The sequence below is a fragment of the Carcharhinus amblyrhynchos genome, chromosome 26, assembly GCF_965287045.1.
Source record: "Carcharhinus amblyrhynchos chromosome 26, sCarAmb.v2.hapA, whole genome shotgun sequence".
NCBI lineage: Eukaryota > Metazoa > Chordata > Chondrichthyes > Carcharhiniformes > Carcharhinidae > Carcharhinus > Carcharhinus amblyrhynchos.
In genome coordinates, this window is record NC_137349.1 from 16,747,270 (window position 1) to 16,765,506 (window position 18,237).

General features: G+C 41.9%; 1 protein-coding gene across 6 annotated transcripts in view; it reads left to right on the forward strand.

Annotated features, from left to right (window-relative positions):
* The window catches only part of cbarpb (CACN subunit beta associated regulatory protein b), a 201,861-nt gene that overhangs the window by 23,435 nt on the left and 160,189 nt on the right, over nt 1-18,237 (forward strand). For 2 of the 6 annotated variants that reach the window (XM_080212984.1, XM_080212989.1), the window contains exons 1-2: nt 14,404-14,583; nt 14,866-14,948. In XM_080212984.1, the coding sequence (XP_080069110.1) occupies nt 14,901-14,948 (48 nt within the window). In that variant the 5' untranslated portion in view covers nt 14,404-14,583; nt 14,866-14,900. Of the gene's footprint in view, nt 1-13,677; nt 13,734-14,095; nt 14,232-14,403; nt 14,584-14,865; nt 14,949-18,237 lie in introns of those variants that run through there. The other 4 variants (XM_080212988.1, XM_080212985.1, XM_080212986.1 and 1 more) reach the window with 3 other exon arrangements.

Here is an 18,237-nt window from a genome sequence, read left to right on the forward strand (position 1 = left end):
TAGTAAAGCTTGAAATGGTTTATCACAAAAATTAAGTATTTTTAATCTGTTACTTGCAAGATAAAGTCATCATATTCCCAGATGACGGGGCTGCTGTCTCCTTTGATGGGGAGAGCTGAGTGGTGATTCAATCTGAAGATCACCATACATCAGGTGAGGGAGAAGGCAGGACCTTCATGCATAAATTCAAATGGTAAAAGAATTGAACACAATTACACAATAAGAACACAATAAGTTACACCAGTCATTTGGTGCAATAAAGTTGTCAGTGCAGAATGGAACTCCTCAGGCTTGCTGTATGTGTATATTTTGAAGTCCTTAATTCAGATTGACAGCAATATTGCAATATTGCAGTCAGTGTTCTGTCCATGTTTAGAGTGGTTTAAAATTCCCTTAGTGGCTCAAAAGCACTTGCAACTGATGACATGAAATGCCAACAAGATTGGCAATTTGAGTTGTTGTCTTTCTTCTTTTCACTGTACGCCAGTAGATACACTATTTATAGTAAGGAGCTTTGTAAAGTGGTGAGCAATTATCTGAGTATTATAGTTCACAGAACTATTGGGCATCGCTCTGTATCACAAGCCAACTGCCCAGCCAACTGAGCTAATTGACTTCCCTATTTCCCTGGCAAGAAATCCGGTTTCAAATAACTGAAATAATTTTTAAAAAGATTGTATGGATTGACTTGCTGGTTACATTGGTTTTAACTGGTCAGCTTCTTGGCAAGTTGAAACAAAAATTAAATATTTTTGAACATCTCCTTGTTCCCGAAAAGATGCCTAATTAAAAGACAGAAAATGCTGGGAAAACTCAGCAGGTCTGGCAGCATCCATGGAGAGAGAAGTTAATGGTTCAGACAAAGTGTACGCTTTGCGACCAATGTGACTAAGAGTCATACGGACTCAAAACATTAATTCTGTTTCCTCCTTCACAGACGCTGCCAGATCTGCTGAGTTTTTCCAGCATTTTCTGTTTTTATTCCAGATTTCCCGCATCTGCAGTGTTCTGCTTCTGCTTGATTTAAAGAGTCCCCTTGAAAGTTGCAAAGGGCTGCAATTAGCAGAATCTTGCCAAATTGATCTGGAGCAAGGCTAACATTTGGGGCAGGGTCAATTTGTAGCACAATGGCTTTTGTGCTAGTTTTAAAAACAATGGTAACTCACATGTGCCTGAAACATAGAAACATAGAAAGTGGAAGCAGAAGTAGGCCATTAGGCCTTTGAGCCTGGTCCACCATTCACTTTGATCATGGCTAATCATCAAACTCAATATCCTGATCCTGAATTCCCCCCATAGCCCCTTATCCCTTTTGCACCGAGAGCTATATCTAATTTCTTCCTGAAATCACACAATGTTTTGGTCTTAACTACATTCTGCGGTAGTGCATTCCAAGATACACCATTCTCTGGGCGAAGAAATTTCTCCTCATCTCCAGTTATAAAAGATTTACCCTTTATCCTCAAACTACGGCCCCTAGTTCTGGACTCCCCTATCATCGGGAACATTCTTTCTGAATCTACCCTGTCTAACCCTATTGGAATTTTATTATTTTCTATAAAATGTCCTCTCACGCTTCTAAACTTCAGTGAATATAATCCTAACTGACTTGTGGTCTCCACATGTGACAGACCTGCCATTCCAGGAATCAACCTGGTAAACTTTTGCTGCACTTCCTCTGTAGCAAGGACATCTTTCCTCAGATAAGGACACCAAAACTGCAGACGATGCTCCAGGTGTGTTCTCACCAATGCCCGACACAATTGCAGCAAAACATCCTTATTTGTATACTCAAATCCTCTTGGCTATGAAGGCCAACAGGCCATTTGTCTTCTTTACTGTACCTGTGCGCTCACTTTCAGCAACTGATGCATGAAGACACTAAGGTCTTGCTGAGTAACCACCTCTCTCAATTTACACCCATCCAAGTAATAATCTGTCTTCCTATTTTTGCTACCAAAACGAATAACCTCACATTTATCCACATTATACTGCATCCACCATACCTATGACCACACACTCAGCCTGTTCAAATCTTGCTGAAGCATTTCTGCAACCTTTTCATAGCTCACCCTCCCACCCAAGTTTGTATCATCTGCAAATTTGGAGATAATACATTTAGTTCCCTCTTCCAAATCATTAACATATAATGTGAGCAGTTAGCACGGATCCCTGCATAACCCCACTAGTCATTGCTTGCCAATCAGTAAAAGACCCATATATGCCAATTCTTTGTTTCCATCTGCTAACCAGCTTTCGATCCATCTCAAGACCCACAACCCCATGTGCTTTAACTTTACAAAGTAATTTGCTATGTGAGACCTTATCAAAAGCTTTCTGGAAGTCTAAATAAACCACATCCACTGGTTCTGTTCAGTCAATTCTACTAGTTACATTCCAATAGATTTGTCAAGCATGATTTCCCCTTTGTAAATCCATGTTGACTTTGATTACACCACTGCCTTCCAAATGCTGAGCTATGCAATCCTTAATAATGGATTTTAGCAACTTCTCCATTACTGACATTAGGCTCACTGGTCTTTAATACCCTGTTTTCTCTCTACCTCCCTTTTTGAATAGTGGACTTACATTAGCTATCTTCCAATCTATAGTTCAGAGTCCAAAGAATTTTCATAATGACCAGCAATGGATCTACTATTTCTGGGACCACTTCCTTAAATACTCTGGGATGAAGATTATCAGGACCTGGAGATTTACCCACCTTCAATCTCATCAATTTCCTCAAAACCATTTCTCCCCTAATACTGATTTCCTTCAGCTCCTCACTAAAACTTGTTTCTCTCAGCGCTTCTGGTATATTATTCAGCAAAGTACGAATTTAGTTCCTCAGCCATTTCTTTGTTCCCCATTATGAATTCTTCTCTTTCTAACTATACAGGGCCTACATTAGTTTTTGTCAATCCTTTTCTCCTTACGTACCTGTAGAAACTTTTAGAGTCAGTTTTTATGTTCCCTGCTAGCTTACTTTCGTACTTTATTTTTCCCTTCTTAATCAATCCCTTGGTCTGCCATTGCTTAATTTTAAACTGCTCCTAATCCTCAGGTCTATTGTTTTTTCTTGCCAATTTGTATGGACACAATTTGCAATTCTTGTGATCGTCCGCACTGTTTGGTCCATTAGGGGTGCATTGTGATGAAGAAAAACAGTGCAAGTTAGAGGAAACACAGCCAGAATTTTTTAACAGGAATTGACGCTCTCTTCTTTGATAACTTTCTCTAATATTGTGGTGGAATCTTTCTTGCCACAATTCTATCACCACTGCTGTTGACACACATCTTGAATGATGTCAATCCCGTCCTAACCTAATTGATGCACTGCCATTGGGTAGTGTTTTGGTTCAGCAGTTCTTGATGAGTTTTTTTGCTTATCCCCACTGGTGGCTCAGACCAAATGTCGCTGAAACCCTCATCCATGTATTTGTCATCTCCCAGTTTCAACCATCTGAATGCTCTTCCAGCCTACCTTCCATTCTTCAGAAACTCAAAGCTCATCTGTTCTAATCTAACTGATTCTTGTTCACCATTTACACATGTGCTAACTGATCCACATTGCAGCCCAGTCCCCAATGCCTTACATTTTAAATTCTTAACCTTGTATTCAAATCCGCTCATGGCCTCATTGCTTATATCTGTCAGCTCTATCACTATCTGAGATACTGATGTTCCTCCAATTCCAGCATCTTATATTTCTTCCGCTCTTTTCGCATCATAATTGACCATCAAACATTGAGCCCCGTGATTGGGGAATTCCCTTCCCAAATCATTCTGCTTTCCTGCCTTTAAGACCTTCCTTAAAACACAACACTTGGAAAATCTTTCAGCCATTCATCCTAAAATATCTCTTCCCTTGGCTTTCTGTCAGTTTTTGTCTCATAATGCCTTCTAAATGTAAGTGTTTCTTGTTGCTGCTCTCCCTGAGCCAGCGTTGATGAGCATGATTGTCATGTCAACAGTTGTTATGGGCAACGTAGCTTGGATCGGCTTATTCAAACACACTGAAGACAGAAGGTGGGATTTCCCACTGCCTCCGCAGTGTGTGTTGTGGTGGCGAAGGTGATTTGCCATTAGTCGGTGGTGGGAACTTCTGGTCCTGTCACTGTCAACTGGGTTTCGCGTTGCTCTCACCTTCCGCCTGCTTAGGAACCTGCGGCGTGAGCTCACCACCTGCTGGACCTGACAATCTTCCCACAATCTTGGACCTTCTGGGTGTGAATTATTCTGCTTCAGAACTGGTACTCTATTGATTAAATCAACCATCATACAGGCAGGAATACAAACGCAAAATCCTGACAAATGCTGGAAACTTGAAGTGAAATCGAGAACAAACTGGAAATATTCAACAAGTCAGGCAGCATCTCTGGAGAGAGACAGGGGGAATTTTTATTTACCCAACTGTCAGGGAGTAGGTTGGTCAGAAAGTCATGTGGAGATCAACCATGTGCCCACACGTTTTGGAATTTTAACTTCTAGCACACTGGTGATTTCATGGTTTGGTTCTTCTGTCGGAGGCCCAGCCTGTTTTTTTAAATGGGATTTGGGTGTCACTGGCTAGACCAGTATTTATTGCCCATCCCTAGTTGCCCTTGAGAAGGTGGTGGTGAATCACCTTGATGAACTGCTGCAGTCCCTGAAGTGTAGGTCCACCCACAGTGCTGTTAGGGAGGGAGTTCCAAGTTTTTGACCCAGTCACAATGAAGCAGCAGTGATAGTTCAAGTCAGGATGGTGAGTGGCTTGGAGGTAAACCTCTAAGGGTAGTGTTCTAGGAATCTGCAGCCCTTGTCCTTCTAGATGATAGTGGTCATGGCTTTGGAAGGTGCTGCCTAAGGAACCTTGATGAGTTTCTGGTAGGCTGGCTTGGCTTCCAGTCTGGCAGGAAGCTGGACAATTAAGACTGCAGCAGAAGGTAAATTCAGGCTGAGGGTCGAGGAAAGGTGGGGGTTGATCAGAAGGGGTGAGTCTCCAAGATGAGTTGATTGGAGAGGGAGGAACTGATGACCCTCTGATGGGGGAAGAATTATGGACTTGAAGGGGAAATTAGTCCACAGGTTGTGGTGGTTGCAATCACAGGTCAAGGAGGTTGGTGGGGAGGGAGGAAGAATTAGGGCAAGCAGGGGTGGACAACAAATTCTGACCTTACCGGTGATTTCTATTCACCAGAATAGATAAAGAGGGACATCAAAGGCCTGGTTGGGGGAAGACAGGGCTGTGGTCAGATGCATCAGTGGCGGGGGGTGTGGAGGAACGGAAGTGGTATCAGAGGCCTGGTGGAAATGGAGGGAGAAAATCAGAGGTTTTGTGGGGGAATTGGAGACCACAGAGTGGAAGATTAGTGGGTCAGGGTGATTTGCCCAAATACAGAGGATCTTCAGACAGGCACTTGAATCCAGGAGGTAGACCTGAGGCATTCACCCCCTATATCCACTAAGTTCTCACCTCAGTGAAGCTTCTGGGTTCCCTGGAGCTTGGGAAACCCAATTGACCATAGATCAAGTCACAGAGCTGAATGCTGTTGAGGTTTGCTGAAAGTCCAACCAGCCTCCTTGGAGTGGGTTGGCTGCCTACCTGCCTTCCTGGTTTAGTTACATTTGAAAATGGGGGCAGGTTGGACTTGGATTTGAGTCATACAAAGAGCAGGAGTGGGCCATTCAGCCCCTTAAGCCTGCCCTGCCACTTAATAAGATCATAGCTGGTCAGATAGTCGTCTCAAATCTGCATTCTGCCTAGCCCCAGTAACATATCAGCCCCTCGCTTACCAAGAATCTATCCACCTCCGCCTTTAAAATATTCAAGATTCTGCTTCCACTGCCCTTCCAGAGACGCATGAGGCTTTGAGTGAAAGAATTTCACCTTGTCTCTATTTAAATGGATGACCCCTTATCTTTAAACAGTGACTTCTAGTTTTAGATTCTCTCATAAGAAGAAACACACATGAGGAGGCATCAGGTTTCTCAGACTTTAGCAGCCCAGATCTGCCTGTTATTCTAGGTTCGAATTCCACCCCCCCAAACCTTCAAGCTGATAACTTTCCATCAGAACTAATGAACTGACCATCATTGCGAGGAAGATCATGGGTCTGAAACACTTTTTTCTTCTGTCCAGCTTGATGGAAATGAATGAAGAATAATTCTGTGTTGGAAAATTAGTGACTTGATCAGTAACTTCAACTGAGAATATATTTAAAAAGTACATCTCACTCCAACTGGAAGCAATTTCAAGTTTAAAAAGTGTCTAGTAACAAAAGGAGACCAATGAAAAGGATATCAGCAGTGGCGCAGTGATTAACACTGTTGTCTCACAGGGCCGAGGACCCAGATTCAGTTCTGGCCTTGGGTGACTGTTGGTGTGGAATTTGCACGTTCTCCACATGTCTGCGTGGGTTTCCTCCAGGTGCTCCAATTTCCACCCACAGTCCAAAGATGTGCAGGTTAGGTGGGTTGGACAAACTAATTTGCCAATTAGTGTGTCAAAATATGTAGGTTAGGGGGATTAGAGGGGTAAATACGTGGGGTTACAGGGATGGGGGGTGGTGTTGGACTCTCTGTCAGAGAGTCGGTGCACACTCAATGGGCCAAATGGTCTCCTTCTGCACTGTAGGGACTCTGTGATTCCATGAATGTTGAATAAAAGTCCACAGTGAATTTAATCATTCTGACACTCCATTTAAGATGAACATAAAGTCTGCCAAATATGATTAAAACTTCTGGAAAGTGGAACATCTGCAAAATCAGTTCCTTGGATGGAAAGGCAGATCCGTGAAACTGATAGACTAATACTGATTTGAAAGTGTTACTGTCAAAGCCTTGGGCTTGTAAACGGTGATAGTTGCAGAGCGTTTTGTTGAAGTCTACATGATATCATCCAGATACCTTAATGGAGTCATTGCTAAATATCGCAGTGTGAAAAGTCTCAGATTAAGACTTTACCATTAGTCAAATAGTTTTTTTTAATGTTCTGCAGGAATTGAGCAAAGCGTCCTGAATTGTAACACACGGAGGCATTCAGAAAAGTATCTAAGACCGAAAGAAACAGTAAGAGAGCAAAAGCCATTTAGTTTGGCATGGAATTTGCTTAACCCACTCAAAACCCAAGAGTTGATCAAACACCTGTAATGTCTACAGAATCTATAAGCAGAAATTTCTGCCTATAGCCTTAAATGGAATCATGTTATACTCTTTCATATTACAGCCCACACAGTTTAGCTCCAATTAGTGGCATTCCCCAGCTGACATCCCTTTCCTCAGCAGCACAGATGTGTCAACTTTCAAATTATTCAATCTATGATATCTAAAGTCAAGTCCTTTGAAACTTGCTTGACTGGACTGAATAATTGGTCTGGGAATAGACCTTTCCATTTTTAAATTAGGTTTTCCCTGACATTATACAAACATGATGAAAAGATGCTTAAAGGTCTTATATGGAGGTAAACACTGATACATCCTTTGGATAATCTATTGGCAAAGGGCAGACCCACTAGGTCTACTCCTGCCCACTATTTAAGTATTTTTATCATAACCAATATGTCTGTACAACTTCATATAACTTTTCACAAAATATAACAATGAATAGTGAAGACAGGTTTGAATTGATTAATATTGTCACATATATGGAGATACAGTGAAAAGTATTGTGTCTTGCATGCTATACAGACACATAAGGGAGAAGGAAAGGATAGGGTGCAGAATGTAGTGTTGCAGTCACAAATAGGGTGTAGAGAAAGGTCAGCTTGGCATATGGTAGGTCCATTCAAAAGTTTGATGGCAGCAAGGCAGAAGGTGTTCTCGAGTTGGTTGGATGGACGGGATCCTTGATTATGCTGAGGCAGGAAGTGCAAATGGAGTCAGTGGATGGGAGGCTGGTTTGCATGATGGGCTGGGCTAGGTTCACAACCCTTCGTAGCTTCTTGCAGTCTTGGTCAGAGCAAGAGCCATACCAAACTGTGATACATCCAGAAAGGATGCTTTCTAAATGTAACAGAACAATTACTGAAACTTATCTGAAATTGATTTTCTTTCAACAAAGGTTTAGCTTCTTGTGCATACTGAATTCACTAAATGAAGACTTTCAATTTCTTCTTGGGCTGCTTTACTGTTTGTGTTTAAGAATATCACCAAAGAATAATAAGAATTGTTGGACAAAAATGACCACTGTCCATCTAGTGCACATGGACTGATCCTGGTTGAAGGGAAAGATCATTGGTAATGACCAGTAAAAAGTAATTGAGAACAAATGGAAGAAATTAAACAAAAACAGAAAATGCTGGAAAATCTCAGCGAGTCTGACAGCATCTGTGGAGAGAGAATAGAGCCAATGTTTTGAGTCAGGATCCAGACTCAAAACATTGGCTCTATTCTCTCTCCACAGAGACTGTCAGACCTGCTAAGATTTTCCAGCATTTTCTGTTTCTGTTTGATTCCAGCATCCGCAGTATTTTGCTTTTATCTTAAGAAGAAGTTAAAGGTGAGTTCAAACGCCAAGTTAAAATGGGAACAATAAACAAAGGAAGACAAGTCCTGTGTACAGTAGAGGTTGGTGTAGTCATCAGGGTTACGGCCAGTTAATGTACGGAACAGGATACAATGTTCTGCTCACATTAGTCACAACAGAGGCAATTACAGCTGAGGGAGAACATTGAGTTCATCTAATTCATTCTCCTGGAGAAACCAATGTTCTCCCCATCACAACATCTAAGTACCCCTTGAATAGTGCCAGCATTTTTTTGCTTCACCCTCCTTTAAATTATTTAGAGTTTTATCACGTCTCTTTTAAACTCAGTCTATGCCCCAGGTGTCACAAGATGACACCCTACAACTTATTTTCCTACTACTTTCAAAATATTGAAGCAAGAATAACAATGCTGGTTTATGATTGCTGCAGCAATTAAGGATCATTTCACCAATTGTACAGAAACCCAAAAGAAGACATGTTATTCCAGAAAATATTCCAGCAACAGAGGTTAAATTTTGACCTTCTGTAATCCCAAAGAGATTCGCAAACCTAACATAAACGGCACTTTCAAGTGCAAAATGGATGCACTTTTAGTACTGACATTTTACTATTGAGAAAGAAAGCAATAAAACAAAACATAAAATGGAAAGAAACTAAAGACGAGTAAGCATAGAGATAGGTCAGATCAATGAATGAAAGAGACTGAGAGTATTAAATTTCCATCCAGCAGTCTTTTTCCATAGATGTTAAGATGCATATTAAGATCACAAAATGGTCAGGATGAGATGAGCAAACAAGAACCATACAATTAGGATTAAAAGGGTTACGTTAATTATAGCACTTCCAAAGTCGGAAGGGCCAATGGTGACCCAAAACTTAAACCAGAGCCTTCTCCCCCCAGCATAATGGAGTCAATATGTTTTCGGTGAATCAGGAAAGTACTGGAAGGAACTCCACATGCACAAACAAGAATGCATCATGATGTACTGAGGAAGAGACAAGATTGCTGGCATTTTTGTTGGGGTTTGTATGGGATTAGTTCAATAGATTTAAGAATAGTAAGTACTGTAGCCATACTAAATGTAGGAATGACATAGTCATTGCTTTATTGCATACTGTGTTTGATTAGGGAAATCCTGGGTGTAAACAAGGCAGTGGCATAGCACATTCAAGCATCAACACAGGATCTTCCTAATCTGAATCAAAAAGATGGGACTTCTGGTCTTGCGGAATGGTGGGCCAGCCAATCTATGGCTTCTACTCACATCCAGCAGTGACTGGCCAGCTAAGGCTATCAAGGCTAAACCATGATCAAAGTGCACCAGCAGTCATACCCAGCAGGATTATAATGAGGAATTATATTCCCAGAGCCAATAAACAGTTCAAACTCTTATGTAAAGCTGGTATTGGATTTTGTCAGAAATTTGCATTGGATTCAGTGAACTTTTGGAATAAAGATAACATTTATGATGTTAAATAAAAGAAGAAAACCACTTATTTAATATTTATTCTGACTGCAATAATTATTTTGATGCTTATTGACAAAATACATCTTTCTTCATTAGTTAGGAAGAATATACAATGATTGGAGCAATACCTAGAGCATGTAAAGAAAGAGCTTGCGTTTACATAGCATCTTTTGTGATCTCCCAATGTCCCAAAGTGCATTACAGACAATGAAATACTCATCAAAATTTATCACTCGTGCAATGTAGAAAAAAATGATTGTCAGTTTGTGCAAAGCAAGGTCCATATATGGCAAGAAAACAATCTGTTTTATTGTTGTTGATTTTGGAAGGAATGTTGGTTAGGGACCTGGTGAGAACTTTCTGCCCACTTACCTGAGGGCAGACATGGTCTCAGTTTAACATCTCAGCTACTACTGACAGTGCAATACATCATCAGTATTGCACTGGGTTTAAGCCTAAATGATGTGTCCATGGATTGGGATTTCAACCCACACCCTTATAACTCAAAGAGGAATGTTATATAGCTGAGCTAAGGTGGACACCAATTACAGAATAATATGTAATGACTGTGTCTTTCCTGGTGTTGTCAGACTTTTTACTGTCTTTCATAAATGACCAACTTGAATTAGACTAAATGCTAGTCATATGCTTAAAAGCATTTGTTTATCTCAATGTTCAGGAGCACAACCAACAAAAAAAATCTGTCAATCAAATTCCGAATTTTGTTATGAGGATACAGGATGTGTGTATAGGGATTGAAGTAAATTGTTACAGAGAAAATGATATACAGGATGTGATTATGCAACAAGCAAAGTATTGACAGCTACTAGTTTTGTTCAATGGTACTGATCAACCACCTGGTGATTACCATTGATCAATAACTGAACTGGACCACCATGTAAATACTGTGACTATAAGAACAGGTCAGAGGCTAGGAATTCTGTGTTAAGTAACTCACCTCTTGACTCCCCAAAGCATGTCCATCATCCACAGAGAACAAGTCAGGAATGTGATTGAATACTGTCCACTTCCTTGGATGAGTGCAGCTCCAACAACACTCAAAAAGCTCAACACCATCCAGGACAAAGCAGCCCACTTGATTGGCACCCCACCTACAAACATCCAGTCCCTCTACCACCGAGGCATAATGGCAGCAGTGTGTACCATCTACAAGATGCACTGCAGAACTCACCCAGGCTCCAGGGTGGCAGCAAGATCCAAACCCACGACGTCAAACACACAGGAGGATAAAGACAGCAGACGCATAGAGACACCACCACCTGCAAATTCCCTCCTTGCCACACACCATCAAGAATCAGGAACTATATTGCTGTTCCTTCACTATCGCTGGGTCAAAATCCTGGAACTCCTCCCTAACAGCACTGTGGGTACATCTACATCACATGGATAGCAGCAGTTTAAGAAGGCAGCTCACCCATCATCTTTTCAAAGGCCATTAGGGATGGGCAATAAATGCTGGTCTAGACCCATATCCCATGAATGAATTTTTAAAAAAGATAAACAGTATGCAGTAAAGAGGAAGAGCCAAGCTATGGACGATGCTGGGTTTTGTGGTGATGGTAATGATAAAGAATTTTTTTTATTAGTTCACAAATAGGCTTACATTAACATTACAATGAAGTAATTGTGAAAATCCTCTAGTCACCACACTCAGGCATCTGTTCGGATATACTGAGGGAGAATTGAGCATGGCCAATGCACCTAACCAGCATGTTTTTCAGACTGCGGGAAGAAACCGGAGCACCCAGAGGAACCTCACGCACCCACGGAGAGAAATGTGCAGACTCCACACAGGCAGAGACCCAAGCTGGGAATCGAACCCAGATCCTTGGAGCTGTGAGGCACTGCGCCACTCTGTGAAGGTTAATGTTGATTGGCCAGATGACTGGAGAATCAGAATGAATAGGCTCTTGGGGTAGATGTGGTTGTGACAAAGGCATATAAAATTGGTAAAGAGGAGAAGTGTGTGAATGGATAGGAGCTGGATTTGCTCTGGACATTAAAAGATGTGTGCACAATGGGGTAGTGAGGTGAATGAAAGGAGGGGATAACATTCAACCTTCAAAATCTTTCAGCCTGCTGCAAAACTTTATTTTTTTTAGTTTATTTGCTTAGTATTGTTTATGGAACATTTACATAATATATACAAATTTATATAACCCCTTATATATAATCTATTAGCGAGTGTGTTTCTCAGGTGACTGATTCCAATGCCAATACTTTAAATAATCAAGTAAACTGCGGGGTGGCACGGTGGCACAGTGGTTAGCACTGCTGCCTCACCATGCCAGGAACCTGGGTTCAATTACAGCCTTGAGTGACTGTGTGGAGTTTGCACATCCCCCCATGTCTGCATGGATTTCCTCCAAGTGCTTCTGTTTCCTTCCCAGCACAAAGATGTGCTGGGTATATGGATTGGCCATGCTAATTTGCTCCTTAGCATCACAGGGATTAGCAGGGTAACAACGTGGTGTTACGGGGATAGGGCCTGGGTGGGATTGTTGTTGGTGCAGACTTGATGGGCCAAATGGCCTCCGTCTGCACTGCAGGGATATCTATGATGATACAGGTGGAAATGTGAGAAAAATAACCAAAACAATTTTAAAAAGTAAAGATTATTTATTAGACACAAGTAAGGCTTACATTAATACCGCAATGAAGTTACTGTGAAATTTCCCTAGTCGCCGCACTCTGGCACCTGTTCGGGTCAATGCACCTAACCTAAATTTTGTTAAGGAATATATGTTAAAAACAGGCAGCTAGTGGAATATTTCTCAATCATCTCCCTTTCCAAGTGTCCTTGGTTCCTTCAGATGTAAATATATGCTCAATTAATGCCTTTCTAATGAAGAATCACCAAATTATTTGCACGTTATCATATATTTATCATTAACATAAAACATTTCATTTTTTAAATCAAGAAAGCAATGGAAAGCTGATAAATGGGGAACCATACCTGAGGACAGAGGGTGGCAGGTGTGTAGTCCTAAGCAAAACAAAATCAGCGAGTCATGAAATCGGACCTAATTGTTTAATCCACAGACAGCACAAGTGGTGACTGTCTGTTTGGTCTGGGGATGGGTGGAATCTTGTCTGGGAGCTCTCCAAGACATGGTGTACCTCCGGATAGATATTCCAGTTTAAGATTGGGTCACATGACACAACCAAGCCTATATTCAGGCATGAAATATGGATGTGTGTGTCAGTGGAAATGTGCAAATCCCACTGTGTTTGTTCCCCGTGCACAATGAAACTGATTCATTCCGGTACAGAGCTGGCAGTGCACCCGGGGCGGTGCGGAAAGAGGCTGAGAGAGAGAGAGAGAACTGCATAATCCCTTCTTCCGTTTTCCAATTTCCACGGCCAAACTAGCCAAGACTCACAAATGAATGAAAAAAGGGACATTCTGAAAATCAAACCCAACCCATGTGCTAACAAATAGGCTTTTGTCAATGCCCGGGAACTTGTGAGAAAGCAAAAAAAATAGATCTGCAAAGGTTGGAGATTGAAAAGAAAACAGACAAGAGGGGTAGGTCGATGGGGACAAAAAGATAATGTGGAAGAATGAGAAAGAATTGCTCTTTCAAACAGGTCTATGCTTTAATTTCCCCTGGTCCTCGGAGTACTGTCACTAGCTGTAAAGGAAAAATGATCCACACCTGAAATGTTGATCTATCTTCTTCCTTGTCGAGTTCTGATGTGCCTACCCTGCATTTCCAGACTGTTTTACCATCATTTCTCGGAAGAGCAGTCAAAAATCGGCGCAATGCCACTTGGTAAGTGGGAATATCGCCCCTTTCTCTCCCCTCCCACCCCTCAATTTTTTTTCCATCAGGATTATTGCAAGGAAGAAGGTAGAATGATTCGTTTGAAATACATATATATGTGAGAGGGGGGGGGGGACGATCAGGCTGGAGGAACGGGAGCTCCATCTGCCGTTGTTGTACGCTGTGCTGGGGATAAATGGCGCTTTGAGCGATGGACTGAACCTAACCCCGTGCAAAAGCGGCACAATGTAGGCAGGAGAGTGCCAGGGAATTGCTGGCACACACACACACACCACTGGCCACCTCACTGCCTTCCAGCTGGCTCAATCACCATACACACTGGGGGAGAATGGAACCACAACCAATTCTACACCCTCCCCTGTCTCCCCTCCCCTCCCCATAGCAGCTTGGGTGGGAGTTGGGTGGAGGTGGCAACAGCAGGAGGAAGCAAGTATCCGGAAAGGTGAACAACTGAGCTGCAGTGATGTGGCCATGCCCCTTCCAGAGGTTAAGAATGAACTTCTTTCTCTTTTTTTGTTGAAAAAAAAGCCATCGGGCATTGAGCAAGAGAGAGTGGGGAGGGTGGTGGCCAGCGCCCAGTGTGGGCAGGTTTGGGGCAGGATCAAGGGGGAGGCGGTGCTCTGTCTACATGCGTGGGTAACAAAGCAGGACTCACCCTGGGTCTACCTGGTGGTCTTTTGCTGGGCTGGGCTTGGGGGGTGGGGGGGTGCTGCTTCACTCCCTCACTCCTGTCCAGATTCCTCTTCGGAGGATGTCAGGAGAGGCGAATCTCTCACCGCAAGCCATATAGCATGTATAAATCCGGAAAGAGGCGCTGTAATATTCTCTTATACAACAAGTGAGTACACCGGGGTTGGGGGGGGGGGTAGGAAAAGTGATGCATTTTTTTCCCCCCATTATCTGTTTCATTTACTCTCCCTTTTCAACTAAGGAACTTTTTAAATTCTGCATTAACGCCCTCGGTTAGTCCCTCCTTCCACCACCCCCCCCCCCCCCGAACCCCACACGCAAATCATCCGGACACACAAAGATAATTATTTTCTGGTTGCCACAAACAGTTTGCAATCTGCACATCCCAGCGTAAGATGCTATTTTTTCTCCCCTTTTGTTTGTGTTGTAGGGAGATAAAATAGCCTGCCTTCGACGAAGTGGACCATGAGCAATGATGTGCCTTCATGGAAATACATAACTGAGAACGCAACGGTAAGTGTTTTTTTTTAATTATTATTTTTCCATAATTAGAAAACGCCGAATAATAATATGTGTAGCAAAAAAAAACTGGAAGTGTCCAGTGTGTCTGAGGGATGGCACAGAGGGGCGGCCTGTTTCTCGTTGTGCCGGAAGCAAGGATCATATTCTTGTCTTCATTTTTTTTAAAAATAAAAAAGATTTGGCAATGTAGTGTAATAAATGCCAGTTGTGCGCCAGTGACCGCTATAGGTACCAACTTGTAGACATAGCAGCACAACTAATCCCAGCCGTTATAAAAAGGTAATCTTCGGTGCAGGTATTTACGGATGTGGTCTTGTCCGGATTCACAGTGAAAATGTGTTAAGCCACAGTCCCAGAAATATACAGCCTTAGTAAGGGAGGTTAAGAATGGGGCCTTTTTATATATATATATACATTCGGCAGCGAGCCTCCAGGTAATTGCGTCTCCCAGTGGAAGGGAGAAGGGGACCAGGCTGCTGTGATATCGCAGCCCTGAATGTCTGGACATTATTGCTGGCAAACCTTTAGGATTGACCCCTTTTTATCCATTCCACGTCCTCCTCTGCACGTTACCTGGTGCCTTCTTGCCATTTTAGGTTTCAGTGGTTTAATTTATTTTCATTCCCCTTGTCTTACTTTGCCACAATGGCTTCAAACACATTTGCGACTTTCCCTTATTATCGAGAAAAAAATGCTGTAATTTTTCACGTGAATGCACAGGAAAGCGTGGCTTTTAGATTTTTTTTGATTTAATTACCAGCCCGTGGTTCTTAGCCAAGTGCAGACCAGGCAGCTGCTCCATTTTTCGCTGTCCCGTTGCCTTGGTGAATGTATATTCCTTCGGGAGTGAACACGTGTTGAAAGATGCTAGATTTCAGCTACAATTCCTGGCAGCCTTTGAAAATTCCACCCCCCCATCGGACTCAGAGCGACCCGGTAATTAAAACCCATAATCTCAAAGTCCTTAACTTGCTTGTCACAGATGGACGTCTGAAATTAAATTAAATTGTAGAAGAAACCGTACTGGCTGCATTGAATACTGTAAAATTAATCTCGGAAAGCCATTATAAATATGCAGGATGGATAAAATAGGGTCGGATGTGACAACAGGCTATATGTCCTTTTATATAAAAAAAGATTACATTGCATATTCTGCATTGGTTAAATAAATCCTTACACCAATTGATAGCCAATCCGAATAGCAGGAAGGTGAAGGACGCTCAACATATCACGTATTTAGACAGTATGGTTAACTGGTCAAACTTAAATATCCAAAAGTTGCTACCTAACTTGTGCCTCTCTGTCGCTACTTCTGTGAAATTGGCATCTCATTGTCTGACTCACGATTGACATTCATTGGAATGGAGTGAAATTGCTGTATTGTGCAATGGGTATGATCTAAACTTGATATTTTGGGTTAGGAATAATTAGCATCAGTACTTTTTAACCCTCTGAGCGATTTGATAATTGTTAATTACTGCCAACCTCTCTGACACCGAAAGGGAAGAATTAAAAGTGTGCCATCTCATTCCTTGAAGTATCAATTGTTGTTGGAGATTTTCAAAGTGCGTGTGTCTGTGCATGTGCGGTGGATAAGAACAGATTTTAACATTGCCCGTCATGCTTGTCCTTCCTCCATGTTTCATTAGCTCATTGACATTTGTTGTCACATGACTTTATTAGGGAGGTGCCAGAAGGTAGTTTGCATTGGTGGTACTGTATATCAGAACAATGTTGGTAAGATAGTAGAAAATGGAAAGTGAAAGCATTTGTGAAAACAACTAATATGTGACATGAAAGTGCGTAACATCTTCAACATAAAGCTTACAATTATTAGGCTCTCAAATTTTATTTCTAATTTTTCATGTAACTATGTTGTGTAATGTATACATTCAGCAAGGCATGTCATTCATTCTGTAAACCACAAAATGTCTGATACTGATCAAATGCTGTGTTACAACAAAGCCTAGAAGTCATCACATGATGCAGTATTCTATACAATCCTTTCAATAACTCCACAGGTAGCAGTCATTATATTAGGACCTCTCTGAGGATCTTGGTATAAAAATATACTTCACTAAAGAGCAAAGAATTGGAGCCAAAATCAAGTGCTCACAACGTTTTCTCAGAGACCATGAAGATAATCACCTTTCTCAGCTTCCACAGCACAGGATCATTCTGGCAACAAAGGGTGACATTCATAAAATCAGTCAGGGTGCAGTGCGGACATTGATTCATCAGGTCACAGATGCCCCTGACAGCAGAGTTGTTCAAATTGTAAGCTTTGGCATCATAGCAATAGAAAGGGAAGATATGGACTAATAGGTTTATGAGGTTGTTAGTCCAAGACCCAGAATGTAATTGATGATACCTAAGAACACCTCTCAACAGGAAGGGATTCCATTCCCTCAAAGCCCAGCAATCTGGGAGTGCTCCATCAAATGCCTGATGCACAATAAGTTTCCATGATGGATTCGTCCTGCACCATTTAACATTGAGCTCCCCCTGAATCTGTCAGAGAAGAGATGGTGATCCACAAATAGATTCTGGCTGATAAAGCATGCCTACAGCTTCCAGGGCTGATGATCTAAATTAGAATGCCCCAAACAACAGCAGAGGAACTGCTACCAAGCAGGTGATTGAAAGAACTTCACGGTTTTGAAAGTCCACATCCAACATCTGGACAAATGAAGAGGAGCGCAGCAATATGCTTCAGATGGGATGTCTAGAACATATTCTGCTATGACTTGCACAATGTGATCGTTGAAGAATGGCTGGACTTTACTGTGGAGGAAATTTTACCAGATAATTAGGAACTATATGAAGGAGACAATCTAGATGAAGGACACTTAGGAGGTATCCTCACAGGCATCAGAAGACCTCTCACATATCTAACTCAGATTGCCTTTGACAATTCAACCTGATTTCCTTTTTTTCCCCACTTGCAAATCCACAATCCATCCTACTGTATGATAACACATTAGCACTCTGTGCTCTGACATGACTGTATCAATAGCCATCACCTGAATGAATGTCAGCTGCAAATGAATGTGCTTTTTCCTGAAGGACTGTAACCTCTATGAATAATAAAGTACCATGCCAGTGCTCAGTCTATTTTGATACAATAATTGCCAAGTGAAAACAATCAGTCTACTCTTTCCCAGCACTGGACATCTCCATAGATGTTTATATGTACATGTTTTATAGCTGACATCGGAGGTTAGTGACTCATTATGCCATACAGAAGGATCATGGGGGACCATGGTTACCACCTCTAATC